Here is a 27,429-nt window from a genome sequence, read left to right as displayed (position 1 = left end):
TCATGTCCCAAAGGTGGCTTCTAAGCAGCTTGGGAAAATCTGCCAGTGGGAGTTGACCTAGCTGGCCGGCCCCTTTGAGGTTAACAGTGTGAGGAATTTTATTGACACAAAGGAACATTTCCTTCCTATCAGGGTGAGTAGATGAGAAAATAATCCTTCCTGAAGGTCTCGGGGAACGGAAGACCAAGGGCCATCTGGACCCTGCCTCTAAATCAGCAGTACACTCGACCTAGGAATGCAGGTCGCCGTTTCCTCAACTAGAAAGCGAGAGGTTGGATTTAATGATGTCCAAGTCTCTCATAGAGACCCCGGGATCATTTATCACGTGCCCACGACAGGCCTACGGCTGCGCGGGTGCGGAGGGCGATTTCTTTTCCGTTGCACGAGGCTCGCACATTACACTCTGTAACACCTGGTGTGCTGTACTGCCAAGTGCCACCATCATGTCACATGCACACTCGAGTGTGAGCGTTGGAGCAAGGTTCGTGCGTCATGTTCCCCCGGATTCCAGTACCAAGGGCGATGCGGGTGCGTCGCAGCCGTCGGACAGAGTTGTCCAAGTGACTGGATCGGTTTCCGACCGCGCGTCTGCGGGGCCGGAGCGCTTGGCAGAGGGGAGGCGCGGGTGCTGCGGCGCCGTCGGGCCACCTGCAACCCTACCTGGCCCTCACCCCTCCTCCCCCAGGAGACTCAGCCCCTTTCCAGTGGCCAACAATTTAACGCCTCGCGGGGCCCCTGCTGGCCCCGCGGGAGGCGAGGTCAGCCCGCCCACACCGGCCATTGGCTCCGGAGAACAAAGGGGCCGCCCCGCAGACTTCTCCGATAGGGCTGAGCTGGTCATCTGAGAGGCGCAGCCAATCAGGCGGCGGGGCGGCCCCGGGGATGGCCAGGCCCGCCAGCCAATCAGGGGCGCGTGCCCGCCCCTCCTGCCCCGGGACTGGCGAGGCCGGGGAGCGCAGTGCCCAAGTCGCCCCGGGGTGGCAGTTCCCGTTAACCTTAGCCACAAAGTCAAAGGTATTTATTCCCGTCCCCTCCCTCCGAGTCCTTCTGAATCCGGGCGGGGAGGGGCGTGCGGAGGGACGGACCTTGCCACGGGGCCAGCGGCCGGCCCCGCTCCTTCCGCGCTGTCTGCACCCAGCCTTGGGCTGGAGGCGGCCTCGGGGTCCCCCGAGCCCCTCGCGCTCTCAGCCCTGAACTTTTCCCCACCCCCACACAGCTCACGGGGAAAGGGGCCCGGGTCGTGTGTGGGGAGGGGCTGCAGGCCGGGGCAGAGAGCAGGAGTGGGGCGTGAGAGCGGGAGAAACGGGGAGGAGAGCGCGGGGACTGCCCCCCAGCCCCTCTGGGCGCTCTCTGCCAAAGCGCTGTCCCGATGTTCGGGAGAGGTGTCAGCCCCCCCGAAAGACCCAGTTCCTGGAGGGCAGGAACCCCAGTGCTCGACGCAGAGTGACACATAGTAGGTGCTTAATAAATGATTAAATGAGTGGGCATAAGGATTAGGGTTGAGAACAATGAGAGGGAAGAACTACAGAAATTGGAAGTGTGTGTGTGTGTGTGTGTAGAGGTCTCCCCGAAACCTCCATTCCAGGAAAACAGGCATGGAACTGAGATCTCAGGTTGGGGGGGGGGGGCGGTAGGAGCAGGGTGATGGTTTCTTCCCTTTTGAAGGTGGAGGATATAGAGATGCCGCCCGCTCCCGACCTTTGGGCAGGATGGAACCTGGAGTGTGTCTTGGGTCAACCAGACCTGGGGGTGGGTGTGGCCCAAGCCAGGAGGTGAGGCTGGTGATGTCCACACTCCACTATTAATTGTTCTTTTGGGGTCCAGATGTTCATCTGTAAAATGAAGAGATCAGAGGCCATTTGTCTCCTTTCAGCTCTAAGGTTCCATGATTTTATGCTTCTAATCCGTTTTGGACTTAAATTTCTTTTATTTAAATGTTCTTTTGTTAAAATTTTAAGCAGTGGTTTACAGCATGCTGGACCTTGTGCTAGGTGTTGGGGAGAGAGAAACATTCCTTGTGTTAAGATGTTTACCGTCTTACTGTGGAGACAAATGGTTTTTATACCATGTAAATGGTACTGGGTTGTGTGGGTGCACAGGTTAAACAGAGAAGAGCTCCTAATTGAGCCTAGTGTATCCACAAAGGCTTCTTGGTGAAAGCGATCCCTGATCTGGGCTGGGCAGAGCAGAGTTGGGCAAGGGTATTCCAAGACTGGTCACAGGCATCCAAAGACACAGCAAGATCAAGGAGCCACATGTTGGGACAATGGGTTAGGTTGGTGGTGCAGTGAGAGGTGAGCAGGGGCCAGATTTTATATGGTCTTGCCAAGAAATTTTTAGCAGAACCTGAAAGCGCTGAGGACCCATTGAGGTATTTTAAGCAAAGTAATAACACCTCTAAATTGTAATTTTAGGAAAATTGCTTTGAGTCTGGGAGGTGGACCGAGTGGAGAAGCAAGATGAGCTATAATACTGGTGCGGTCTCCAGGTGAGCAGTGCTGAGGCCCGAACTAAGGCAGCGGCAGTGGGAGGTCTTGAACGTATTAAAACAAAACTGGTATGATTTAGTGACCTGTGGATTGTGAGGGCTGCGCTCTGTGGGAGTGAAAGGTGGTGGCAGTTTTGAGAGGCCTGGTGAATCCCCCCTGGAGAGGCAAGGGATGCCCAGGGCAAAGGGCAGAGCTGGGTAGAGATAGTCTGGTACATGCACCTGCCACCCTGGTGACGGCTATGCGGAGGAATCCAAGGTTTCCTAGGGTGTGGGTGGCCTGCAGGGCAGAGTGTGGGCAGGTTGTGCAGGGGACCTTTCACAGTGTCCCCCCTTGAGAGATATATATATATATATATTCTGTGCACAGGACCAAGCATTATTTGCATTAGCAGATGGGGGAACTGAGGCCCAGAGAAAGAAGGTCGCTGGCCCAGGGTTACATGGCTAACCAGTAGCAAACCAAATCCCAAGATCTCAGGCCTCCAAGGCCTGGGCTTTTTTTGCTACGACGTGGTCTTTCTGTGGGATGATGGCCTGCCCTTCTCTCTTGCTTGCCACCTCTGACCCCTTTTCTGAGACTGAGGACCACAGTGTTTGGGAGGCTGAGGTCTGAAGATGCTAGAGTAGGAGAGGGGAGAAGGGATGGGGCTTGGAAGAAGGTAACAATGAGGGGTGCACAGGGACACTCGGTCCAGTGGTGAGTGAGATCTAAGGAAGTTGGAGAGGAGGAGGAGCAGGGTGGGGGTGGGTAGGAGATGTGGTGGGGGCCCTGGAGGGGTTCGGGAGTTGTGGGAGTTGTGGAAGGATGCTGCACATGCCTTATGCTGGGGTGTAGGATGGAGGCAGGCCTCTAGGTGGGTGGAGGTGGTGCTCACCTGGTCTAGGCTGGGTCCTCAGCCTACTTTGTCTGTGGGCACGGGGCCATAAAACGAAAGAAGCAGCATTTGCCCTGCCTTTCTGATGACATTGTAAAGTCACACATTGGTGATTGGTTTGCGTGTCCTCCTTGGTCAGAAATGCTGGAGGAGAAGGGCTCCAGGGTCTGGGAGCTGATGCCTGGAGAGGGAGCTGATTATTCGGAAGCCCACCAGAGCACAAGCCTGGGGATCAGGCCTCGTGCAGGAGTGGCCTTTGTAGGACTGGCTGTGGGAGAGGGCCTGGTGGCTGTGGACTCAGTCTTGGGAGACAGAGGCTGCACTTGCTCCCTGCCCCAAGCAAAGTCAGGGTGTGAGCTGAGCCAGCAGAAATGCCCAAGGCTCTCTAGTCCAGCCCGCTGCCTGGCGCTCAGGCCCCCAACCCCCGCCCTGCTTTCCTTAACACGGCCACACAGCCCCCTCCACCCCCAGCCTGGTTGGGCACCTCGCCTCCCTACCTAGTGTACCTCTCCAGGGACATGCAGTACCTGGAGCTGCTCGGTGGGGCACAGTTCTGCAGGTGGCCTTAACCATGAGAGCTGTCCACGCCCTTTTCCTCTGTGAGGCCAGCTCCCACTGCTGAGCAGAATTTGGGGTTCCTGTGTGGGCACCAGGGGCCTCTGGAGATTCTGAAGCAGCTGGTAGAGTGATGGTTTAAGAGTGAGCCGGCAGTGGGGCATCTGGAGAGAGGGCTCAGAACATTCCCGTGTGGATCGTTCTCAGGCCACGATAAGGGGAGAGGAAAGATGGTACCAGTTTATAGGCTTCAGAAAGCCTACTGTTCCTCCCCTGATGCTCACAGCCAAACCCCAGAGCAAGTGTTTTCAGTCACCTTCACCACTGGCAACCTAGACCTGGAGGAAAGTGATTTACCAAGGGCCAGTGGGCTAGAACCAGGGCCCCTGATTCCCAGTCCAGGTGTGTGTGGGCCTGAGGAGAGGGCCGCACTTGGGAGTGGACTTTGGAGAGCCAGCCCCTCAGGGGCTCACATTCCCAGGGGGAGGGGAGCGGCCTGCTGCCACCTCCGGGACAGACCCCCTGCAGGCCTGGCCTGGGGTCTTGGGCTGCACTGGCCTGCTGGGCGGAGCCCCGTCCTCTCGGCCTGCCCCAGCCACAGCTCTTCTTCCTGGACCACGTTGCATCTAAGAGAAGGTGTGGAGGTACCACACTTTGAGTTCCTAATACCTCTTGGAAGACAGACTAGATCAAGTCAGGCAGATTTGATTTGGCTTCAGGGGCCTCATTTGTGTCCTGTAGGTGTTTTATGAATGAGGCCAAGTCCTATGACTGTCCTCGCCCTGATTTATGGCCTTCGCCACCCCCCCAATCTGTTTCCCTGTGTCAAGGTGGCCCCCCTGTTTGCCTCTAAGTCTCCTTAGGTGGACGTTGAGTCTCCAGTTGATGAGAGGCTTCCCCACGGTGTGGGACACAGAGTGACCCAGAGGGAAGAGGTGGCACTAAGGCAGGAGCACCGCTCCATCAGGGCCTCACGAGGGGCCTTCTGTCCGCTTTGCAGTGTCCTTTTCTCTGCACCACCGGCAGGTTTCAGTGTCCATAAGAACCCACAGCAGGAGTGCGCAACAGACCCCTGTTGGGGAAAAAGAATTAACCAACTCAGAAAAGCACCCCACAAAAATAGAGAAAACAAGTTTTTGATGGTGTAAGCTTTAAACCGGAACGGGATACACATACAGGCAATGCGCTAACAGACTGCAGACAGAAAGAACCCGTTACACAGCAAAGTAGACACGACCCCACTACAAACCTGTTCTCCAAGTAAAGCGTAACCAGTCCTCAGGAAAGAGGATGGACGGCACTGTTTATCACACAGGCTTCATCCTAAATTGACCTGGAATTGGGTGCCCCTCTGATAGTGAATTGCCTTTATGCAAAGGAAAAAGACATTCCTTGTATCTTGGTGTGGCCCTGGCCTGGGAGTTAGAAGTCTCGGGATCTTGCCCAGCTCTGCTGTTCAGCCACCTCTGTGATTTGGGGCATGTCAGTGGCCCTCTCTGGCCTTAGTTTCCTCTTCAGAAAATGGGAATGATACACATTTTACCTGCCTGGCAGGTGTGTGCTTTAAGAAAAATCTTGCACATTTCAACTGAAGTCATAGAAAAGCTGAAAAAGAGGGGCTGCCTTCTGTGAGTGGCATTCGTCCTTGTCCCATGGGCCAACTCTCTTTCCTTTGCTCCCATCTCACCCACAGACAGCTGGGCAGGGAGCAGCAGTGCTGATGCTGAGGGGCCTCCAGGGATGGAGAGTGGCCTGGCTGGCGGCAGCACAGGTAAGAGAGAAGACGGGAAGGTGGGAGCCACCTCGGCCTTCTCCCCAGCCCCATCTCCCCTGTCCCTCTGTAGCTGATTAGGAGTTGCTTGTGACCGTAGAAGTGCAGGGTGGGACCCGGACACTGAAGGTCACGTCAAAGGATGGAGCAAACACAGACTAGGGAGTCTAAGGAGCAACAGAGCCAGGCAAGAGCGCACGCACGCACACACACACACACACACACACACACACACAGACACTCACACACATCCTATGCAGAAATTTGCTGCGGGAAAGTCAAGTGTGTGTCAGGTGCTCGGTCAGAGCATTCATGATGTTCAAGGTCATCACACACTGAAAGCCGGCACTCTGGGTGGCAGGCATGGTTAGAACAAGCGCTGCTGGCTGTTGTTCAGGAGAGTGTCTCCAGTTCGGTCCACGAATGCTTCTGGGGTCACTCAGTTCACGGTCTGTGTCAGCTGATGTGCTTAGAGCCGTGGTGAGGAAACACAGCGTGAGTCCTGGTGTCTCCTGGACGGGCGGGCACTGCTGAGTGGCAAGTGTCCTGTGGAAACCCCTCTCCAGCATCCCCACTTCTGGGATGGAGAGGCCCTGGCAACTGAGACCCTCTCTCACAGCCTCACAGCGTGTGGCCAGGCTGCAGGCGGCTCTGGCTCCAGGAGAGGGGACGGGCCTGGCCCTAGGAACCCCACCCCTCGGCACAGTTACTCAGGTGTCATTCCCTCCCGTTCCCTCCAGGGGAGTTTTCCCATAGATCCGAGGGCCCCTGCCCTCCAGCACCCACGAGGTGGGTGTGTGTGTGAGAGATGCTGGCGTTACAGTAATTACTAGGGCAGACGGTTCCCAGCATTTTAACAGAAGGACCCTTTGCCCACGTCAACTCACAAGTGAGATCCTAATTCAGATGTGTGGGACGAGCTCCATCAGGCCCTCTCTCCCCCATTCGGCAGCTTTGGAAAGAGGTGGGAAAACACTGGCCTGGACCCTGGAGGCTCTGGGGACTGGAAACCCTGGATGTCACGGGCTCCCTTGGGCTGCAGCCACATTCTTGCCAGCTCTGGGCCCCCACAGGCTCCCATGCCTGCTGGCCAGGTTTAAGGAATGACTCTTTTGGATGGCCAAAGTTTTCAGATAACTGAGGGCTTACCTCTTTTACCTATTACTATTGTATTTATTTTATGTTTTGTTTTAACGTGGTAAAATGTACATCACATGAAATTTACCATTTTAACCATTTTTAAGTGTACTGTTCAGTGGCATTAGGCACAATCCCACAATCCCACTATCCATTTCCTGAATTTTCCCATAATCTCAGAAACTGTACCCATTAAGCAACAGCTCTCCAATTAGCACCTTTTAATTTTATCAGAACTATTTAGAATCTTTTAAAAGTTTAATTTTATTTATCTTTACTTTTTGGAGGGGATAGAAATTAGGTTTATTTATTTACTTATTATTTTTGGTGGAGGTCCCAGGGATTGAACCCAGGACCTCGGGCATGCTAAACACACACTCTCCCGGTGAGCTGTACCCTCCCCTCCCCATTTAGAGGTTTTTTTTGAATGATGCTTTTTATGCTGACTGAGGAGCAGTCCCTGTGGAACAGGCAGGCAGAGGCCTGTTTTCCTCTGTGCCAATGCCTGATCCCTACAGGAAAGCGCCCGGGATGACTGAAGTCCCAGCACACGCACATCACAGGTCTGCACACGCCATCCCTGGGCTTCAGGGCCCTCTCACACTGCACAGCACTTACACCCACCCGGACCCTGGAGCAGCGGACAGGAGTGTCCTCTGGGCTGTCAGGCCTGGCCAGCTATCTGGCTGGGGAGGGAGGATGAGCCTTTCCACCCATCAGCCGCCATGATAGATGTCAAGACCAGGTTTAATCAAGGAAAAGCAGCGGCTTTTGTGGGGCTCTGGGGCATTAATGGGTGCCTTGTCATGTGGGGACAGTGGTCCCCCTCGACTTGAGTGTATTTTGGATTCACCACCCTGACCACCAATTTGGACACCCAGCCCTGTTAAATACTTCCACTGGCCAATATTTCAGTGGGACACATTCTTATAATCAGTGAAACTCGTTACACTCAGGTATCCAATTACTGCCAGCATCCAGTTTAAATCACCAGTCTCATTTTCAAATTATTGTTCCAGATAAAATGATTTCCCACAACCAAGCACCTGAGGAGCCCTCACAGTGTTGTTTCCCAGGAAGAAAACTGGCCCCTTACAAGTGCTTTCTGTGACAACCCTGCCCTCCCACCCCCACCCTCCATGGTCACCACATCAGTTTCTGTGCCCTGATGGTGGCCAGTGAGGCTGTGGAGTGGACCAGAGCTCTCTGGCCCCAGAATTAAAGGCCACAGCCAGATTAGAAGGGAAGTTTTCTCTTTATTTCCTAAGATATTTTCAAGATTTAAAAATCATGATATTCGAATATTCTCATAAAATTTCAAACAACACGTATAAAGTGAAAGTCCCCTTTGACCTCTCCGTCTAGGCCTGCCCTTGTCCACATCACCTGCAGGGTGACCACCGTCTTGGGTTGATGTGAACTGTCCTGCACTGAGCATATGTACGTACATTGAGAGGGATGGTTTTATTTTTTGTAAATTGGATCAGATGACTGATACTATTTTTCAACTTTTTTGTTTGTTTGTTTTCTCTTAAAATGTTTTGGAAATCCTTTCACATTAGCACATATAGCTCTTTTCAATTGCTGCATGTTATGAAGGGAGTAAAATTTTTATTAGGCTATTGGTGGGTAATTAGGTCACTTCCCCCTTTTGTGATGGTTGCAAATAACACTTCAGTGAATATACTTGGATGTTCCTGTTTGTACTCATATGTAAGTATTTCTTAGGATAAACACCTAGAGGGAAGTTACCGGATGGAAGAAGTAGAAGATTGTACACATTTATAATTTTAGTAAGCACTGTCCAGTTGTCCTCAAAGAGTCTGAATTCGTTTGTGCCCCCAGCATACCCATGTTATCCTTACCCTTCTGTGCAGTTTCCATGCATATTGTGAAGCAGGCATCATCAGTCTTTTCAGTATTTGCTGGTGTGATGGGTGAAAAGATGCTACGCTGTCCTTTTTCACTTTGCTGATCACTGGTGAGGTTGAACCTCTTTTCGTCTTATCTGCAAGCGTCCTTTATATACTCTGGGTATTAATCCTTGCTCAGTTATATATCTGCACAAATATCTTCCTAGACGTGTGTTGTCCAGTATGTGGCCAGTAGCCACATACGATTAAATTTAAATTTAGATTTCAATTAATTTAAATAAAAGAAAATAAATTCAGTTCCTCAGCTGTACTAGCCACATTTCAGGTGCTCGGTAACCATGTGTGGCTGGAGGCCACATGTATCAGACAGCTCAGATGGAAGACATTTTCACTTCTGGGGAAAGGTCTGTTGGAAAATGCTGGCCCAAACTATCATTTCTGTTTTAATTACATGTGGTGTTTTATATTTAATTTTTATGTTTTGTATCCTGTTTAAGAAGATTTTCAGTTACCTCTAGGTTCTAAACAAATCTCCTAATTCTTCTAAACTTGTGTTTTCCTCTTTCAAACCAGCGCTTACATCCATCTGGAACTGATTTCTATAAATAGAATGAACTAGAAATCTAACTTAAATATTCTTCCCAAATAGATAGCTGGGCCTAAATTGATGAATAGGCCAGTCTTTTACAGTTGCCTTGGAATGCCAGTTGTTCCATTGGTCTGCTCATTGTGTGTATTCCACACTTGCAACTATTGTTTTAGGTTTTTTTTTTTTTTTTTTTTTTTTTGGTGGGAGGGAGTCTGACTCACAGCCTCACCTGGCTCACCATGGGGCAGCCACATCTATAACGAGTGCATCAGTCAAGACTCTTTTCAGTGGACTTTTGTAGAGCAGTCTTAGATTGACAGGAAAAATGTGCAGGAAGTATAGAGGGCCCTATTCCCCCTCTCTCCGGTTTCTCCTATTATTAACATTTTGCATTAGGGTAGTACATTTATTACAATTGATGAATCTTTATTAAATAAAGTCCATAGTTTACATTAGGGTTTATGCTTTGTGGTGTACATTCTGTGGACAAATGCTTAATGTCCTATGCCCACCATTACTGCATCATACAGAGCAGTTTCACTGTCCTAAAAATCCTCTGTGCTCTGCCTATTCATGCCTTCCCCCCCTGGAACCACCTGTCTTTTTCTGTCTCCATAGTTTTGCCTTTTCCAGAATGTCATGTAGTTGGAATCACACCGTAGGTAGCCTTTTCAGATTGGCTTCTTTCACTCAGTAATATGCACTTACATTTCCTCCATGTCTTTTTATGGCTTGATAGCTCATTTCTTTTTCTTGCTGAATAACACTCCACTGCATGGTGTACCACTGTTTATCCATTCACCAACTGAAGGACATCTCTTGGATGCTTCCAAGTTTCAACTATTATGAATAAAGCTGCTGTAGACATCTGTGTGTTTGCGTGGACATAAGTTTTCAACTCCTTTGGGTAAATACATAGGGGTGTGGTTTGCTGGCTCATATGGGAGGAGTATATTTAGTTTTGTAAGAAACTGACAGACTGTTTTGCAGAGTGGCTGCACTGTTTTGCATTCCCACCGACCATGAATGAGAGTTGCTGTTGCTCCACGTCCCTGGCAGCACTTGGTGTTGTCAGTGTTTGGATTTTAGCCGTTCTAATCGGTGTGTGGTGATAGTACTTTAGTTTTTAATGTTGTGTAAGCAAATTCTTCTTTGCTCATTTTTAGAATTTCTGGGTGATTTATACACATTGTAGATTTTATAATTTACTTAATTAGGCTTACACTGAATTTAAACATTGTTTTGGAGTGAAGACTGCAAACAGGTAGGAATATAATGTACCTGTTCTTTTATTTACATTTTCTTTATCCCTTCAATAAAGTTTAATAGTTTTCTTTATATATTTTGCATGTATACTAGGTAATACTTCCAGTTATTTTATAGCGTTTATTGCCATTTTTAAAAATTGATGAATTTTAGTGGTTTTTTAATCTGGCAATTTTGCTGAAACTTCTATTTCTAATATTTTGTCAGTGGATTCTCTTGCACGTTCTAGATTAATAATTATCAGCAAATGACAGTTTTCTCTTCCTTTCTAATATATATGTATACATATGTCTTTCTTTTTCCCCCTTGATCCTAACTTGAATAGGCTTCTAATCTTCTGCTTTCGGTTATAGCGTTTGCTGCCATTTCTAGTATAGTTCCATTGTCAACCTAAGAAAATTTCCTTATGTTCCTAGTTTGCTAAGGGCTTCCTTCCTTCCTTTTCCTTTCCCCTTCCTTTTCTCCCCCCTCCTTTCCCTCGTCTTCTCTCCCTCCCAAAATGATGCTTAATTTTATCATAGGACTTTTTCACAGCTATCGAGATGGTATAAGGTTTTTCACATTTCTAAAGTTAATGCCATGAAATGTGTTGCGCCGTCTTGGCTTTCCTAGGGAAGATCCAGCCAGGCTATGAGATGTTCTTTTGACACCACCAAACTTGCTCTGCCAGGGTTTTTGCTTGTTTGTCTTTTGCATATACTTTCAAAGAATGATAAACATGTAATTTCCTGCCTACCCCACCTTCATCTTGTTTTGATACTGGGTCATGTTAACTTGTAGGATCTCCCCACAACCCTGTCCCCGCCCTAATCATGGTCATAGTTTATGTAAGCTGGGAACAGTCCTTCCCGTGATGTTGTAGTAGAACCTGTTTGTACAGTCGAGTGGCCTGCTACCCGTTTCGAGGTAGAACTTTAGCTGTCTTTTCAGTCTTTCCTAATTGCTTATATAGATATGATTTCTACCTACTCTTGAGTCGGTTTTGTTAATTTCTCACAAAATCATCCATTTTATACTTTCTTTCTTTCTGGGGGTACTGGGGATGGAACCCAGCAAGCATGAGCTCTACTACTGAGCTATACTAACCCCCCAAAATCGTTCATTTCACATAGATTTTTTCAAACTGATAGAACATCTCTACAGAGTATTTTGGGATTTATCAGAATCCTTTTTATATCTTTATGTTCCATTTATCCTATAATCTCTGCTTTTGTCTTTATGAATTCCTTCCTCTTACTTCCTTTGGGTTTATTTTGTTGTCTTGGTAATATTGGCACCTATCCTTTAGAGTTTCTCTCTTTTTTGTTCACAACCGTTTCATTTATTTTTTATTGAATATAAACTTTTCATTGAAGTGCAACACACGGAAAAGTGCTTAGGTCGCAAGCTCTATAAATTCTCATACAATGAACATGCCCATGTAACCAGCACCCAGATCAAGAAGGATATCGTTGCCAGAGCCCCAGAAGTGCCCCCTAGCCCCTTCCCATCACTGTGCCCTCTATCGGGGGCCGGTATCCTGAGCTCTCACTCATCCATTAGTTGCCAGCTTCTGACCTGTGTATAAATGGAATCAGTCAGCCTGTATTTAGTGTCTAGCAGGCCTTTTCCATCACGGCTTATGTCCATGAGCCTGGGAAGCAAAGCGCCCCGCAGACCTGAGCCGAGTGTAAGGGGTGGGTTAGCGGCAGAGTGTGCTGCCGGTGTGTACTCGGTTAAGTCCAAGAACAAGACAACACCTGTTCTGGGTGCTGAGACCTTTCTGGCCTACTTTCCTGTTTTTGGTTTTGTTGAAGAAAGGCGAGGTCGCCAGGCAGGTGAGATGCTCACGCATCCAGGGCTCCTGCCCTGGAGTGGGCCTGCAGTGAGGCTGGGCTTGGTCACCAACCCCCTGAGGGACGGGGCATGCACTCGCTGAGCAAGTGCCCAGCACAGCCATCCTCTTAGGAACAGAATGAGATGTTTTGAAACTTGGTCACTTTCTGCTTGCTCCCTGGGTGGGAAGACTTCACTAAATTGGTATCTTTACTCTTCTTGGCCTCTCCTGGGCCTCATGGTAGAGAAGGCAGGCATTGATGTCCTTGGCACAGCAACATTCACTTTTCTTTCTTGTATTTTTTCTTCGCCGGCTTGCACACCCCAGCCTGCCCTTGCCTTAGTGTCCTTTCTGCCCTCCCTCCTTTCTCCTTTCCTCATATTTCCTCTTCTCCCTTTTAACATTTTCCTTCTGCATTCCTTTATCTGTGCTCCGCTGTCCTGACACTTCTTCCCTCTCTCCTGCCCGTTCCCCCCACCTCACCGAGCAGTGAATGACTCTCCCCGTCTTCTCTCCCCTTGCCTCTGGCAGGAGATGAGCTGGTGATGAAGATCAAGCAAGAGAAGCCAGAGTGGCTGCTGCGGACTCTGGCGCCGCTGGCCGCGCTTTCCCAGAAGGATAAGGAGAACATCTTCCAGCAGCATCGGGGCCCCCTGCCATGCCAGACCGCGGGGAAGCCACGAGCCCTGGGGGGACAGGAGGAGACTGGGGGTTCAAGGTGGGCCCCTTCCACTGAGCAGGACAGCGGTCTGGCTGGCCGGGCTCCGGGGGCGGCCTCTGGCCCCCTAAGCCCCACTCTTTCTGCGGCCGAGGGTCACTTCGTGTGCCTGGACTGTGGGAAGCGGTTCAGCTGGTGGTCGTCGCTGAAGATCCACCAGCGCACACACACCGGCGAGAAGCCGTACCTGTGCGGCAAGTGCGGCAAGAGCTTCAGCCAGAAGCCCAACCTGGCGCGCCACCAGCGGCACCACACGGGCGAGCGGCCCTTCTGCTGCCCCGAGTGCGCCAGGAGCTTCAGCCAGAAGCAGCACCTGCTCAAGCACCAGAAGACCCACGCTCGGCCCGCCACCCACCCGTGTCCCGAGTGCGAGCGCTGCTTCCGCCACCAGGTGGGCCTCCGCATCCACCAGCGCGCGCACGCCCGGGACCGCCAGGGCGCCCGCGCCGGGCTGCAGGAGCTGCTGCGGGACGTCGCGGCCCGCCGGGTCTGTCGCCCCCACCCGGGGCCTCAGCGGGGGCGCCCCGAGTGGGCCTGGCTGGGGCTCTGCCAGGGCTGGTGGCGCCGGTCCGCGGCCCGGACCGCCGCCACCGCCGCCGCGGGACCAGGCGAGCCGCGCCAGTTCATCTGCAACGAGTGCGGCAAGAGCTTCACGTGGTGGTCGTCGCTGAACATCCACCAGCGCATCCACACGGGCGAGCGGCCCTACCCGTGCCCCGAGTGCGGCCGCCGCTTCAGCCAGAAGCCCAACCTGACGCGGCACCTGCGCAACCACACGGGCGAGCGCCCGCACCCGTGCCCGCACTGCGGCCGCAGCTTCCGCCAGAAGCAGCACCTGCTCAAGCACCAGCGCACGCACCTGCCCGGCGCCCCGGCCGCGCCCTGCCCCAGCTGCGGCCAGAGCTGCCCCAGCCGCGCGGCCCTGCGAGCCCACCAGCGCGCACACGTCGCCGCCGCCGCCCAGCTGCTGCGCCCCGAACCTCCCGCCCCGGGCGCCCCCGATGTGGCGGCTCAGCCGCGCGGTCCCGCGCCCGCCCCTCGGGGGCCCGGGGACCTGCCATGGGGCCGGGCGCGGGCGGGCGTTGGTGGGCCGGGCGAGCCGCGTCAGTTCATCTGCAACGAGTGCGGCAAGAGCTTCTCGTGGTGGTCGGCGCTCACCATCCACCAGCGCATCCACACGGGCGAACGGCCCTACCCGTGCCCCGAGTGCGGCCGCCGCTTCAGCCAGAAGCCTAACCTGACGCGACACCGTCGCAACCACACGGGCGAGCGGCCCTACCTGTGTGCCTCCTGCGGCCGTGGCTTCAGCCAGAAGCAGCATCTGCTTAAGCACCAGCGCGTTCACCGGGGGGCCTTGGTGCCCACCCCCAGCGCCAAGGATGAGGCGCTCTAGTGCACCTGGATCCAAGCCGACCCGCGGTGGGGGGCATGCTTACGGGGTGCGTGTGGGGGTGGCCAGGAACGGTGGCTTTTAGAACCCCAAGGGGTGAGACCATATCAAAACAGTGGTTGTCTCAAGGCTCTGAGACCTGAGAACAGAATTCCAGAAGCATCCCAAAAGGGGGACGGGGAAAAGTCCCAGGAAGGGCTGAGAGAAGAGACAAGATCAGACATCCTCATCCTGGAGCCTGGATGTGTCCTTACTCACAGGTGGGACCCCGGCCCTTGGGCAGCGAGTGAGGGGGCCCTGGGAGAGGCTCTCTGGGTGAAATGGTCCAGATCTGGACTGGTCAGCTGTAGCACCCGCTCAGCGGCCAGGTAATAGTTCCTGTGGGATAGTCTCCACAGACGAGTGATGCCAAGCTGGAAGCTGGACGCTGCAGCTGGGGAGGGGCACGCATATCTCCAATGCAGAGGCCAGAGCCTGGCACCTAATGGCCATTCAACACCTGTATTTGGAAGGAGTGAATGGTTTGATGATCCTCAGCCCTTAGCGCCCTGTTGTCCAGGGGGCTGTTATGGCCAGCCTGACCCAGGACTGGTGTGTGTGTGTGATAGTCAGGGGCTGGGACATGGGGCTGGTCTCAGCTGGGGTTCTGTAGCTTGCGGGGGGACCTGCAGCAGGAAGGCGCTGAATGTGCTGCTCCGACTGGGTGGGCACTGACTGGGATCCTCGTCAGCACCGGGCTGCAGAAGAGAGAAATGAAGGACTGACTATCTCACATGGTCCTGTCGTCTTTTCTGAGCTACCCTTCCAGAACTCCAGTCTGTGTGTACTTGAGGGATCCATCTGCCCCAGGACCAGGGCTGGGGGCTTTGGCCATGAGCATAGCTGCTCTCCAGGGCCAGTTCTTGCTGGGAGTGGAGGGCTGTATTCTGTGCCCCCTTTTCCTCTCCAAGGCAATTAGATTTCTTGCCACATACCCCGTTTGACTTCTACCCGTCCTAGAGGTCACCCTCCTGACCCCGTGCCCTTCCAGAAGTAGTGTCAGCTGGGGCCCTGGTGATGACAGAAGAACCCAGGGCTCCAGCTCAGCTGTAGCTTTGGACAGTGTCTTTCTACCGGAGGGGAGGGGATTACAGGAAGGGTGGGTATTGGGGAACTAGGGATAACCAAGAGGTGGGAGGAAAAAGGGGAAATCCTAGGGTGATTCTGGAGGAGGAGGAACTGCCTATCTGCCTCCCAGGGGCCTGTGGGGTTCTCCCTTGAACTCAGAGAAGTGTTATGTCATTCAGGAACTGTGCGGTCACCTTGGCTTCTGGTCACCCCCCCTTGTCAGATTTTGTTTAATCCCTTTCATCTGGCAGCAGCTCTAATTGTTGAAGCATCACAAAAAGACATACGGAGTCGATCCAGCTTACCTGGGTTAACACAATGCCGATGGTTGTTAATGTTCAGCCAGGGCTGTTGACTCGTGGTCCAGGCCTTTGATCACAGACCGTGCTGTGTGAAACCTCACAGGTGGATGAGGTGTGCCCTTCTGGGAGCTCAGCTCTCAGGACCAGCCAGAAGTCAAATCAGAATGGTTTTCCTAGGCGCGCTCTCTGGCCTACACCAGCCCTAGGTGTTTGCCTGCCCCTCTCTTGCAACTCTTCCCACAGCCTGCCCTGCTCAGGGAAGTCACGTACCTTGCATCTCATCAAAACCCACTTGAATGATGGGGAAGTCTCAAGAGTTATTTGCTTCCTCAAATCCTGAGGCCAGCTCGAGCAAGCCCTCCTCCAGGAAGCATCCCAGAGGTGCCATGCCTGTGCTGGGGAGCCCTGTTGAATCAGGTTCCTGAGGGGCAGCGCAGGCCGGTACTGAGGAGATCAGTTGCGCTGGAGCTCCTGCACAATAGGATGTGTTATCGGTCACAAATAGCCCATGTTTAAGGCCCAGATCAATCACACAGCTGTGTTGGTAGGACTTGGGTTTAATGAGGCCTGATTGCAGCTTAACCCCCGTTCCCAGGTGACAGACCCTCTCACAGTTGGGTGCTTTGGGTCACAGTGGGGACAGGGCCCAGTCCATGAGAGTGAAGAATTACTGATGTGACCAGGTCAGGGGATGGCGGGGTGCACAGCATTAATTTACTCAACAAGCCTACTGTGTGCCAGGCACTGTGTCAGACCTCAGGGATGCTGTGCTGAATAAGCCATTGTCTTAGTTGGTTCGGGCTGCCATAATGACATCACAGGCTGGGTGCTTAAATGATAGATGTGCATTTCTCACAGTTTGGAGGCTGGGAAGTCCAAGATCAAGGTACTGGCCAGTTCTTTTCCTGGTGAGGCCCTGCTTCCTGACGTGCAGATCACCACCTTTTCTCTGTGTCCTCATGTGATGGGAAGGAGTTGGGGGAGGGAGAGAGAGAGAGAGGGAGAGAGAGAACCTGGTCTCTCTCTTCCTCTTTGAATAAAGACACTAACCTCACCATCTCACCAGGTGGACCTCACTCTCACGACTAAACCTCATTCCTAATCACCTCCCAAAGACTCTGTCTCCAGATGCCATCACATTGGGGATCAGGGTTTCAATATATGAATTTGGGGACACAATTCCATCTATAGCAGTCACAGTCCTTGCCCTCGAGGGGCTCATTAAGCCTTTGTGGCAACTCATTTTGATACACAGCCTGGAACAATCTATATGGTCAACTCTTAAATTGTTTCCAGCCCCAGCTGTCTAGGCAAGGCTTTCTTATTGGCCTTTTCATTTCATCACTAGGATACGGTGACCTTGGCAGGACAGTGATACAGGAGAGGGACCTCGGAACAGTGGGACTAGTCCACCAGTTCATGTTGCAAGTGGACAGCAGATCCCAGGCCTCATCTTAGCTTAAATATCTTCCACGGTCACAATCACAGGCTTCTCCAAGGGAGGCCTGGCATTGTCAACTTCAATTTTAATGCCCTTCCATTTGAAAATAATAAAACCAGGTCAGGGAAAATTTAGAAAGAGGCCTGCTATGAAATCATAGACGAGAAGGTCAGACTGAGCCTTGTGGCTTATAGTTCAAAATGTTCCGGAGTGTGCTGAGATTAAAGGTTTGTAGAGGGGAACAGAAAACAACCATGAGTAAATAAATCATGATCGTAAAAGACTTATTTATATCCTGTCCACAGCCAGGTAAGTGCAGGTCTGTGGCGAGGACTCAGGGCCAAGCTTCCAACACGCCAGATGGGCCGGGTGGAGCTGCAGTTCCAGGTATGGCCCACATCATCCTCGTGTGTTCCTTTGTTAGGAACAGCCTGGGAGCTAAGACAGATAATTTAGGTACTTAGAAAATGCTCATCCTTTGGCAGGCACCAGGAGCCTTGGGTCAGCTAGCAAGGCAGCAGCCTCTGTGGAAGGGTGTGGTTCCCTGCCGCCCGGTCCCGGGGATCTGCCCGGGAGAGGTGGCTGACCAGGGGAGACAGTGAGACCAGCAGGGACTTGGCGGAGAACACCTGGCAGGAGTGGGGGCGAATGCTTTCCTTTTTCTGGTTAAAGTAGTTTGGGTTTGGTAAAGAAATAGCCTTGTTCTTTGGAAGAGAAGGAGTGCTGGGACTGAAAATAGTATGTTCTCACAAATCACTGCTCTTACTAGATCCCAGCAGAGAAGAGAGGGAAATGAATGGTTCCCCACAGGTTGTCCTTAGGCTTAAAAAGAGAATAGTGTTTTCTGGGTTAATCAGATCTGGAGGCGGAGGTGCCCTAGACCAGCATTGTCCAGAACATTTCAGTGATGAAGACATGTTCTATATCTGTGTGCTCCAGTACCATGGCCACCAGCCACGTGTGGCTATGGCACCCTTAACTGTGGCTAGTGAGGCTAAGGACCTGAGTTTTTAATTTTCTTTGATTCCAATTAATTTAAATTTAAAGAGCCACATGTGACTGTTGGACAGTATAGCCCTAGGAATAATGCTCCTGTTGAGAGGAAGCAGAAATATTGTCTCTCATCCTCTCCCCTCACCCAAATCCAGAAAGAGCTTTTGTTGTTGTTGTTGGGAATAGTGGATAGAGTCAGTTGTGGGGCTAAATTCTGGCTTTGCCATGTAAGCTGTGGGACCTTGGGCAGGTAAGCTATATAAAGCATGTCGTATAGTACCTGGCGCACACAGCAAGTGCTCAATAAATGATAGCTATTGCTGTTATTTTAATAAACTCTATGTGTGGCTACTTGCACAGCATTTGTAGAAATGGAAGTTGTATGATGGAAAGAGAAGAAAAGGGTTTTCCTCAAACAGAGCTCAGTTGCCATAAGAAATTAACTAGTGTCCAGCACACTGCCAGTTTAGGGGCTGAATTGATGTCCTAGGTCACATCTTGGGTTTTAATTTCAAGGAAAAGAACTTTGGAGCAGGTGAGATTTTGTGCCTAGAGCCCATCTCCATCTGGGTCTCTGCACTGCCTCCCAGCCCTCAAAGCTGTGGCTGAGGCTGTAGCTTACATGCAACCCCTCATTCCTGACATGAGGTCAGCACACAGGCTCTAGGGTGTAATTTGCAAATGTGCATTCATTCATTTAGCAGACTTTGAGGGCCTGTTATATGCGGAGCACTTGGGATACAGAGATACTGAAAACAGTCCCTATACTTTGAAACTCACAACCTGATGGGAAAACAAAGGTGAGCTAAATTGTGATTTGAATTCGGCATAGTTGCCTTGGAGAGGAAGATTAGGGATCACTGTCCAATCTGGGGTGTGGGAGGAGCTAGTAGGGGGCGGCAAGTTTGCCCAGCTGAGTGCAGAAGCCCCAGGGATGCGGCTGGAGGAGGGGGAGGATAACCAGGCTGGTCTCTGCGAGGCAGCACATGGGTCCACGGGAGCCCATGGGGATCATTTGTCCAGCTGGTGTGCCCAGGGTTGGGGAGGGAATACAGGGCGCTGGACAGGACTAGGCTGAGCTAGACATGCCTCTACCGAGAAGGGGACCACGGGCCAGCTGTTCTCCAGGAGCCCCGGCTGTGAGCAGCCCACGCCTTTGTTAGGGTCCACAGTCCAGATGTCACATGAGCCTTGTGGAGTGGTGGGGATCGCCAGGCCAGTCCTCGGCCCCGCCTGTACTAAGAAGCATGGTCACGTTTGCAGAATGTTTCCCTACTGTCTTTCTATTGTGCTCACCAAAGCATGTGCAAACAGCAGGGGGAGCTGCGTGCGGGGGTGTACGTGTATGAAACCAGAGAAACGAAATGACTCAGCAGAAATCAGGCAGAAGCAGAGCAGAGGACGGACACCTCCCGGAGCCCTTGGCATTCCGCCTGAGGTTTAGGTGATATTGTCTGCCTCCCGCCCCCTCTCCCCAGCTGTGCTCCTTTCCTTTCTATCTTGGCACAGCTTCCCTAGAAAATGCTGCTGAAAATATGGATGATATCCTCAGGTATATTATTGATTTTGCTTTTGAAAAATCTGGTCACTTATGAAGTGTCCTCATTTCTCCTGCAGCCTGACAGGTGACAGGCTGCAAAAGGTGACAACTTTTGCAACAGGGGCTGGAGAGCCAGGAGGTGTGGCTGTTCTATGAACAAAGCTCCAGGGGCCTGGGTGGAGTGTGGGTGTGGATTATCAATGGTTAGGGGGCTCTTTTGTCAATATGGTGGGAACTTGACACTTGGCCCTGGGGTCAGCATCTATCCTGGTGGAGTCATTTCTTTGGGCTTTCCAGAATCCCCCAATTACCTCTATTTGAAATACCAATCTCCTTGGGCTGTCTCTCTCATGAAACTCCACATACCTCGGTGAGGTGCTACAGGAGAAGCATGGATGGTGTTAGGGGTGGGGGTGGGTCCTCAAGAGGCTGAGTGTGACCCAGGGTGGACCTGCTGGGATGAGCTGGTCCACGGAGTGAGCTGTGAAAGCTAGTAGGCTTGACCTTCAGGTCTGGTATCAGGAGTAAGGGATTGGTTTTACTCCTAAGTGAATCCCATGGATTCTTCATTTCCTAGGCTCTGAAAGGCACCCTGGGCACCTGCAGGGTTGCAGGGGTCACCTCATGAGGCTGGGAGGCTTCTGTCTCCCAGAGCCCCTCATCAAGGGTAGCATCACCCTCACAGCTACATCCATTGTCTGCTCTAAGAAGCCCAGTCTGGACCTTTTGGAAATCCAGCTGCTTCACCCACCTGGCAGCTGCAGAGGGGCCATGGAGGAAAAGGCTAGCTGATGTTCCTCTGGTACTTTTAATTAAAAAAAATCACTTTCCCTCTCAGCCTGTTTCTTTACCTATAATATGTAAATTGGGAGGCACTTTCTCACTCTGGATGAGATTATTACTTCTGATCCCAGTCTGCACACCCTGTTTCCCAGTAGAGGTACCAGAGTGATGCTGGGGACAGTGAGCTGGGTCCTGGGCCTACTTTCCACCTGGGCTCAGCCACTTAGAGCTGTGGGTCTTGGGGGGATGCCGCTCTGTGTTTCAATTTTATTTACTTTCCCATCTATAAAATGGGATAGTAACACCTGTGTAACTTAGAAGCACATGGTTATTGGAAGGCTCCCACGAGATAATATGGGAAGGGGCTTTGTAATAAGAGAAGTAATGTACAAGGAAGGAGTATTACTAAATAACATTTGGAAACTGGAATTAAGCCCAGCCAGGTCCTCACCAGCTGCTCCCCCTTAGTGTTATAAGTGGCTCTTTCATAGGACATCTTTGGCTGGACTGTAATGTGCTCACTTCTGAGGAGGAGGGTATAGTTTTCTCTTCTATTTCCCTAGTCATCCTAATGGCATAACCCAGGCTTCACCAAAGCCCGCCTATCGGTGTGGCGAAGCCATCGGCTTGGGTAGTTCTGATTCTGCTCCTTTGACTGCCATCTCCCATCGATAAAACCCCTGCTCAGAAAGGCCCCGCAGGTTGCGTTCCTGCATTCACCCCTTTTTCTTTTGCAAAGAAAGGCTTTGTATCTCCAGCGCCCCCAGACCCTGTTTTCTAGGCGCCGGGGATCAGTCTGTGGCTTGACTAGGGTAGTCCTACCGTAGGATGAGGGAGGTGAGGATGAGGATCTAACTGCTGAATCGGGGCCTCAGGGAATCCTGAAACGGGAATGGCTGGGGCAGGGGGCCCTGGTGGAGTCGGGGTGACCCGCCGGGCGGGGCGTTCGGCCCCCAGCTGGGCCCCCGCCGGGCCCCCGCCTGGTTCGCTCTCTTGCCCATGCAAGCTCAGTGCTCGCAGCCCTCCTCGTTCCGCCAGCCAGGTTGTTGGCGAGTTAGACCTCCCAGCCTCACGGGGCTGCTGTGAGGCTGCGGCGACGTTGGCGACTGCGGCGCTGCGGCGGCGACGGAGGGCTGGGGAGGCGGCGCCAAGTGAGTCCCGGGCCGGGCCGGGGCTGGGGCCGCGGCGGGAGATTACCGTATTTATCGAGGCCAGTGCCGGACCCTTGGGGGCGGGTCACTGCGGGCGCGCTACCGTATTTGCCTGGAGCCGCGCAGGCCCTTTCCGGGAGTAGGGAGCATCAAGACTTAGTTACGTATTTATCCAGGGTTGCATGGTTCCCCCGGGGCGCTGCGGGAGTGGGAGGGTGGATTGCATTAATTCCCTACAGGAGCCGGGGCTTGCACTGGAATGAAGTGGGTTGCTGCAGCTGGGTGGGAGGCCTACATATTTTCCTGAGGGTGGGGCTGCGACGCAGAGTTTACCATATTTCTCCGGGGTCGCTCCGGTCCCAGGAGTTGGCAAGGTTGTGCTCGGAGGTCGGCTGGGTGGGGGTCAGCTCTTTTGATTTAAGCCGCTGTTTGACTAGAACAGCGGTGCGGGAGGCTGGCCGTCTTTATCGGGGTTGGGGAGAAGGGGCTCGGGAGGCGCTGCGGAGAGTTACCGTATTTGCGTTGGGCAGAGCAGACTCTAGAGGAAAGAGCCACTGCTGGAGGCCGGAGGAACAGGGGCGCAGCCTGAGCTGTGAGTGTGGGATGGGATAGAGGAACTTGGGGGAGAGAAGGGGGCCATGGCTTGGACCCTCTCGGCGGGCGGGGCTTTGGTCAGGGGTGTAGCTAGGAGAGTGGGGGAAGCCGCCCAGAGACAAGGCCAGGCTGAGATTGGCCAAGAGGACTGTGATGATCTGTCTTTGCAGATGTCCGTGCAGCTGCCTGGGGAAAGACTTGTGGGTGGGGTCTATTGCAAGTAGTACTTGTCCCCTTTCCCAGGGTGAGTGGTGTTCTGTCCTGGCCTGAGGGTAGGGGGAGATGGGGGAGGGGTATCTCTGGGACCCCACTCTGCAGATAGGTCCACTGAGGTTGTGATAAGCAGTGAGATCTGGAAGTGTGGAGAAGGCCTGCATGGATGTCCAGGGGAACCGCCAGCAAGCTTCCCTGATGAAGGTGGGGAATGCAGGGCAGTGGCCAGCTCAGCCCGGAGGAGCAGGCCTCACTGCTCTGGAGGAGAGGAGCCTGGGTTTTTTGGAGTCATGAAGGGTGGTGGCCGCTGACAGTGCCTTACAGGAGCAGTGGCCCTTGGGGTATTGATGGCTCTGTGGTGGTGGCCAGGATGGTGGTGGTGGTCTTGTGTGTGTATGTGTGTGTATGTGTGTATGTGTGTGTGTGTGTGTGTGTGTTTTGAGGGGAGCTTAGCTGAGCAGTTAGTCCATTTAGAAGAGCTTTTGACAGTGAGTCAGGAAAACTTAGGGCCTTGTCCTGGTTCACCTTGCTGTGCGACCTTGGGCAAGTAAGTTGACCTCACTGAGTCTCAGTTGCTCCATCTATAAAGTGGGGTTCAATAAGCCTGCCCCTTCCTCAGGGCCATTGTGAGGACAGTGGGAAACAATTTAAGAGGAACACAGAGCCCTGGGGAAGAGGATCCTGGGGAGAATCAGCGTGAATGGGATGGAACTGAACTTGGTGGGGTGTTGTTGAGCTCCGAGTGTTCCTCAGCCTTGGGCCGCGCTCTGCTGTGGGGATGCCAAGAGGAATCAAGCTGAGACCAGCCCCCTGGGAGCTCACACTCTGGTTCAGTGACTTGCAAACCTTTTACAGGCATGCCTCATTTTTATAAACAAAGAGCGGCTGCCTTTAATGTTTAACTGAGGTTACTTTCAAGTTTACAGGGCTTTTGTTTTGTTTCTTCTTTTAAGCTTTGCAAAAATATCTTTAAACCACTGTTGACCCCACCCTTCCCTCCATATTGAAGAGGCACTCCCCCCTCCCCACCTTGAGAATCTGGCTGGAGAGATAAGACATATCCAGGTTCAGGATAACAAGGAGCCCCTGAATGTTATCCATCGGCATTTCTTCATTGCCTTGGGTGGCAGGCTCAGTGTTTGATGTGGGGCATAAAAGAGGCAGCTTTGTCCTTAAGGCGCTCACAGGGCAGGGAAACAGAGGTGACATGACTGCCCAGCATGCTGTGTGAAGAGTGAGGGTCAAAGGGTTGGGCCACGTGGCTCAGGAGGGGCTGGAGGGGTCACTTGAGAAAGGCCTGAAGGAGGGGTAGGATGTGATTAAGGGGTAGAGGAGAAAGAAGGGCATTCCAGGAGGGGAACCTGGCTTGAATAGGACCGTGAGTGGCCGATGCTGGAAGTTGTGGGAGGCCAGTGGAATGTCCTTCCTGATGCTGTGGGCTAGCTGACCCTCAGGTGCCCCCTGACTCCTCTCTCTGCTTCTGCCTTCCCAGGGGCTGGTGATTGCAGCCAGAAGTGCCCATGACCGAGCTGGCGTCCTCCGGGGACGGGTCCCCTGCTGGGGACGGGGAGGAGGGTCTGGGGGACGATCGAGGCCTGGTCATCCACCACCCCGCGGAGGAGCAGCCGCACCGCTGCCCGCTGTGCGGCCAGACCTTCTCGCAGCAGCCCAGCCTGGTGCGGCACCAGAAGGCGCACGCCGGGGCGGGCCGCGCGGCCGCCTTCGTGTGTCCCGAGTGCGGCAAGGCCTTCAGCGTCAAGCACAACCTCGAGGTGCACCAGCGCACCCACACGGGCGAGCGGCCCTTCCCCTGCCCCGAGTGCGGCCGCTGCTTCAGCCTCAAGCAGAACCTGCTCACGCACCAGCGCATCCACAGCGGCGAGAAGCCGCACCAGTGCGCTCAGTGCGGCCGCTGCTTCCGGGAGCCGCGCTTCCTGCTCAACCACCAGCGCACCCACGCGCGCATGCCCGCGCCGCACCCGCGCCGCCCCGGCGTCTTCGGGGAGCGCAGGCCCTACTTCTGCTCCCGCTGCGGCAAGAGCTTCGCGCGCGAGGGCTCGCTCAAGACCCACCAGCGCAGCCACGGCCACGGGCCCGAGGGCCAGGCGGCCCATTTAGGCCGCGTGCTCTGACGCGCGCAAGGCCCGCCACTGGCTGTTTCCTGCCGCAGAGCCTCATCCGTGACCCTTGGAGATGGCGCTGGGCTGCGGCCCCCTCTCTGGATGGGATGTTGGGAGACGAGGAGGGCTGGCTTGGGGTATCGAAGGAGTGGACCGCTGCCTGGCTTGGGCCGCCTCTTTCTGCTCCTCCCCCAGGACCCTCCGGCTGGGTGCACACAGCTGCTTTGGGCCCCTGCGTTGGTTTTCCTCCTCAGGCCCACCCAGCTTAGAGCAGGTGAGACCTAGGGCAGGCCAGAGCCCCTCTCAGGCTTGTTTGGGGCCAGGTGGAGACAGGTGAGGGAGGTGGGGCATACTGGGCTCATATGTCTAGACTAGCTTCTTACTAGATCCTCATTCCCAGAATGTCAGAGTTGAAAGCGACCTGGAGAGGGTACTCTCCACAATCCCCAGGCCCACCCCCAGCCCCCAGGGTCTCCTGGCGCCAGTACCTACTATTTGGTACCCTTGAGAAGTCCTTTCACTTCATGACTCAGTTTGCTTATCTGTAAGTTGGGGCAAACGATGAGGGAATTCTCCTCCCTGGGACATTGTGAGGATTGTAACTGCTGTTACCAGGTGAGAGAGTGACGTCATTTACTGAGTGCTCCTGTGTGCTGGGCTGTGTGCTGGGTCGGGCTCTCCGGAGGAGCACAGACACAGGCCCTGCCTGTCCCCTGAAGTACCACACAGGATATTGTAGGGGACTGACTGCGAAGCACTCTGGGAGGCAGGGAGGTGACTGGCATCACCCAAGGCAGTCTGATGGTTTGAACTGGGTCCTGGGAGAGCAAGGGTGTGAAAGGTTCCCGAGAGGGATGTCCGAACATGGAGGCCCATATTTGCTGTACAGAGGACTCAGTGGCAGCGAGAGGACACCAAGATGTGTAATGGGAGGAATGCAGTGGTCTCAAGGGCAACTGGGAGCATGGTGAGGGGAGATGCAAATGGGACTGGCAGGAGCCTTGAGGGTCCTGGGGTCATCTGGGCGAGAGAAGGTGAGTCCCCCCCAGCAAGAGGTTTGGCCAAGGTCGTGCAGTGAGAAAGGGGAGAGCCAGGACCTGTCCCCCAGGGCCTCAGATAACTAATTTGATACTTGGAGGCATGGGCTACTCAGCCATTTGGCAGATGAGGAAACTGAGGCTTACCCAAGCTGGCCCTGAACCACAGTTAGACCTAGCAGTACAGCAGTACAAGCCTGGGCCTCATTTGGGGTTCTGGACCCTTCGTCTCTACTGTACTGCCTTAAGAGAGGTTCTTACAGGGGGGAAAATGAAACTTCCAGGATGCAGGAATGTGACCAGGACCATACAGTAGGAGCCTGGGCAGGTGCATTGCTGGGGGCTGTGCATGCCAAAGGGGACATGGCATCCTCAGTGGTGGGTTGGGATGAAGGAAGCTGGGGCCTCGGAGAGGACTGGCTCTCACAGAGCCTTAGCTCCACACCCTGAGAGCCATGAGGCTTCTCAGGGATTAGCTGTCCTCTGCCTGCCACCCCAGGTGGCTGTTGCAATGTGAACTAGTACTTAGTGGTGGAGATTAAGAGATTAAATAGGGACCTGGGACATCTGGAGCCAGTCACCAAATGTCCTGAACCCACGTTGTCTCATTGGTAAATGGGATTAGTAATCCTTGAGTACTTGGTAGGAGCTGAGAGGACTGGCTCAAAGGCCTGGACAGGTGCAGAGTGGCCCATGACTGCTCCCTCCTGGCTCCAGGGGGTGGCTGAGGGGTGGGTGGGCAGGGCCATGTCCTGCTTCAGACCTGACCTTGGTCTCTGTCTCTGTGAACAGATGTGGAGTGGGCAGGACCTCTGGGCAGTGTGCAAGACACATCTGGCACAGAGACTAGGAATGGGGCCCTGGGCCTGCATCCCAGCATGAGGACGCATCCCCTAAGAAGACGTACCTCAGGAGGTGATGGCAGAGGGACCGATGGAGCCTGGAGTTGGAGGCAGGTTCTGTGCTCTGATGGAAAAACTCCCCGAACCTGTTGGGAGTCACGGCGGGAGAAGAGCTTGTCCTGGCTGCCTGGCCCTGAACCTCCACTCTCATGGGGCAGCAGGGACGGTGTCTGGGTGGGAGCCCACTTCTCTGCTCCCTCCTGGCCCACCAGAGACAGGAAGGGAGCGGCCTAAGAGAACACAGCAAGCGGTTGCACACCTGGCTCCAGAAGCCAGACCTTCCGCCAGGAGTGAACCAGACCTGCGAGGCGTCACTTTGCTGTCAGAACCATGGTTCTCAACACTTTGGGGGTCCTGAAGCCCTTTGAAAAGATGACAAAGGTTATGAACCTTCTCCCCAGGAGGACACACATACTCCCGTAGACGCCAGAAGCAGGTCCAGGAGCTCCTGGACTCCAGGCTGAGATCCTCGGCCCTGGGACCGACCCGGCACCCTTTCCTTACCTAACCCAGAGCCCCAGGTCCCGGCCTCAGTACAAGTAGCATTTCTTTCCCCTCCTTCCTCACACCCATCTTCCTTCCCTTGTTCAGGAATAAAGAATTCTGAGGAGGGGCTTCTTTTAGTCACTTTCTTCTGGACCTAACAAACAGTGCCTCAGTTCTCTGGAGTTCCCTTCCCTTCCCCAGATGTGGCTGGAGGCTCCGTGGGCCAGGCTGGTCTTCTCTGCTTTGAGGCTGCTTGCTCTGGCTACCTGGCTGCTGGC

The 27,429-nt window shown here is 53.5% G+C and overlaps 1 protein-coding gene and 1 long non-coding RNA gene across 11 annotated transcripts; both read left to right on the top strand.

The window, feature by feature from the left end:
- Positions 1–931: 931 nt before the first annotated feature.
- Positions 932–15,251, top strand: ZNF775 (zinc finger protein 775). 3 transcript variants are annotated; one of them, XR_010381547.1, is made up of 4 exons: positions 932–1,014; positions 2,415–2,488; positions 5,615–5,692; positions 12,906–15,251. It is a non-coding gene; the product is annotated as a zinc finger protein 775 (long non-coding RNA). The 3 variants fall into 3 exon arrangements; XR_010381548.1 differs by lacking the exon at positions 932–1,014 and adding an exon at positions 1,241–1,453; XR_010381549.1 differs by lacking the exon at positions 2,415–2,488 and having other exon boundaries at positions 946–1,014.
- Positions 14,499–27,280, top strand: LOC116154107 (zinc finger and SCAN domain-containing protein 2). Of its 8 annotated transcripts, none has more exons than XM_064487221.1 (3): positions 14,499–14,742; positions 24,099–25,000; positions 26,556–27,280. In XM_064487221.1, exon 2 carries the CDS (start codon positions 24,127–24,129, stop codon positions 24,736–24,738), a length of 612 nt encoding a protein of 203 aa, XP_064343291.1. In that variant the 5' UTR covers positions 14,499–14,742; positions 24,099–24,126; the 3' UTR covers positions 24,739–25,000; positions 26,556–27,280. The 8 variants fall into 8 exon arrangements, with proteins under 8 accessions (XP_064343291.1, XP_031311515.1, XP_031311511.1 ...); XM_031455655.2 differs by lacking the exon at positions 14,499–14,742 and adding an exon at positions 19,212–19,769; XM_031455651.2 differs by lacking the exon at positions 14,499–14,742 and adding an exon at positions 19,212–19,877.
- Positions 27,281–27,429: the final 149 nt, after the last annotated feature.

This window comes from Camelus dromedarius, chromosome 7 (assembly GCF_036321535.1).
Source record: "Camelus dromedarius isolate mCamDro1 chromosome 7, mCamDro1.pat, whole genome shotgun sequence".
NCBI classification, from domain to species: domain Eukaryota; kingdom Metazoa; phylum Chordata; class Mammalia; order Artiodactyla; family Camelidae; genus Camelus; species Camelus dromedarius.
This window is presented reverse-complemented; position numbering and strand designations above follow the sequence as displayed.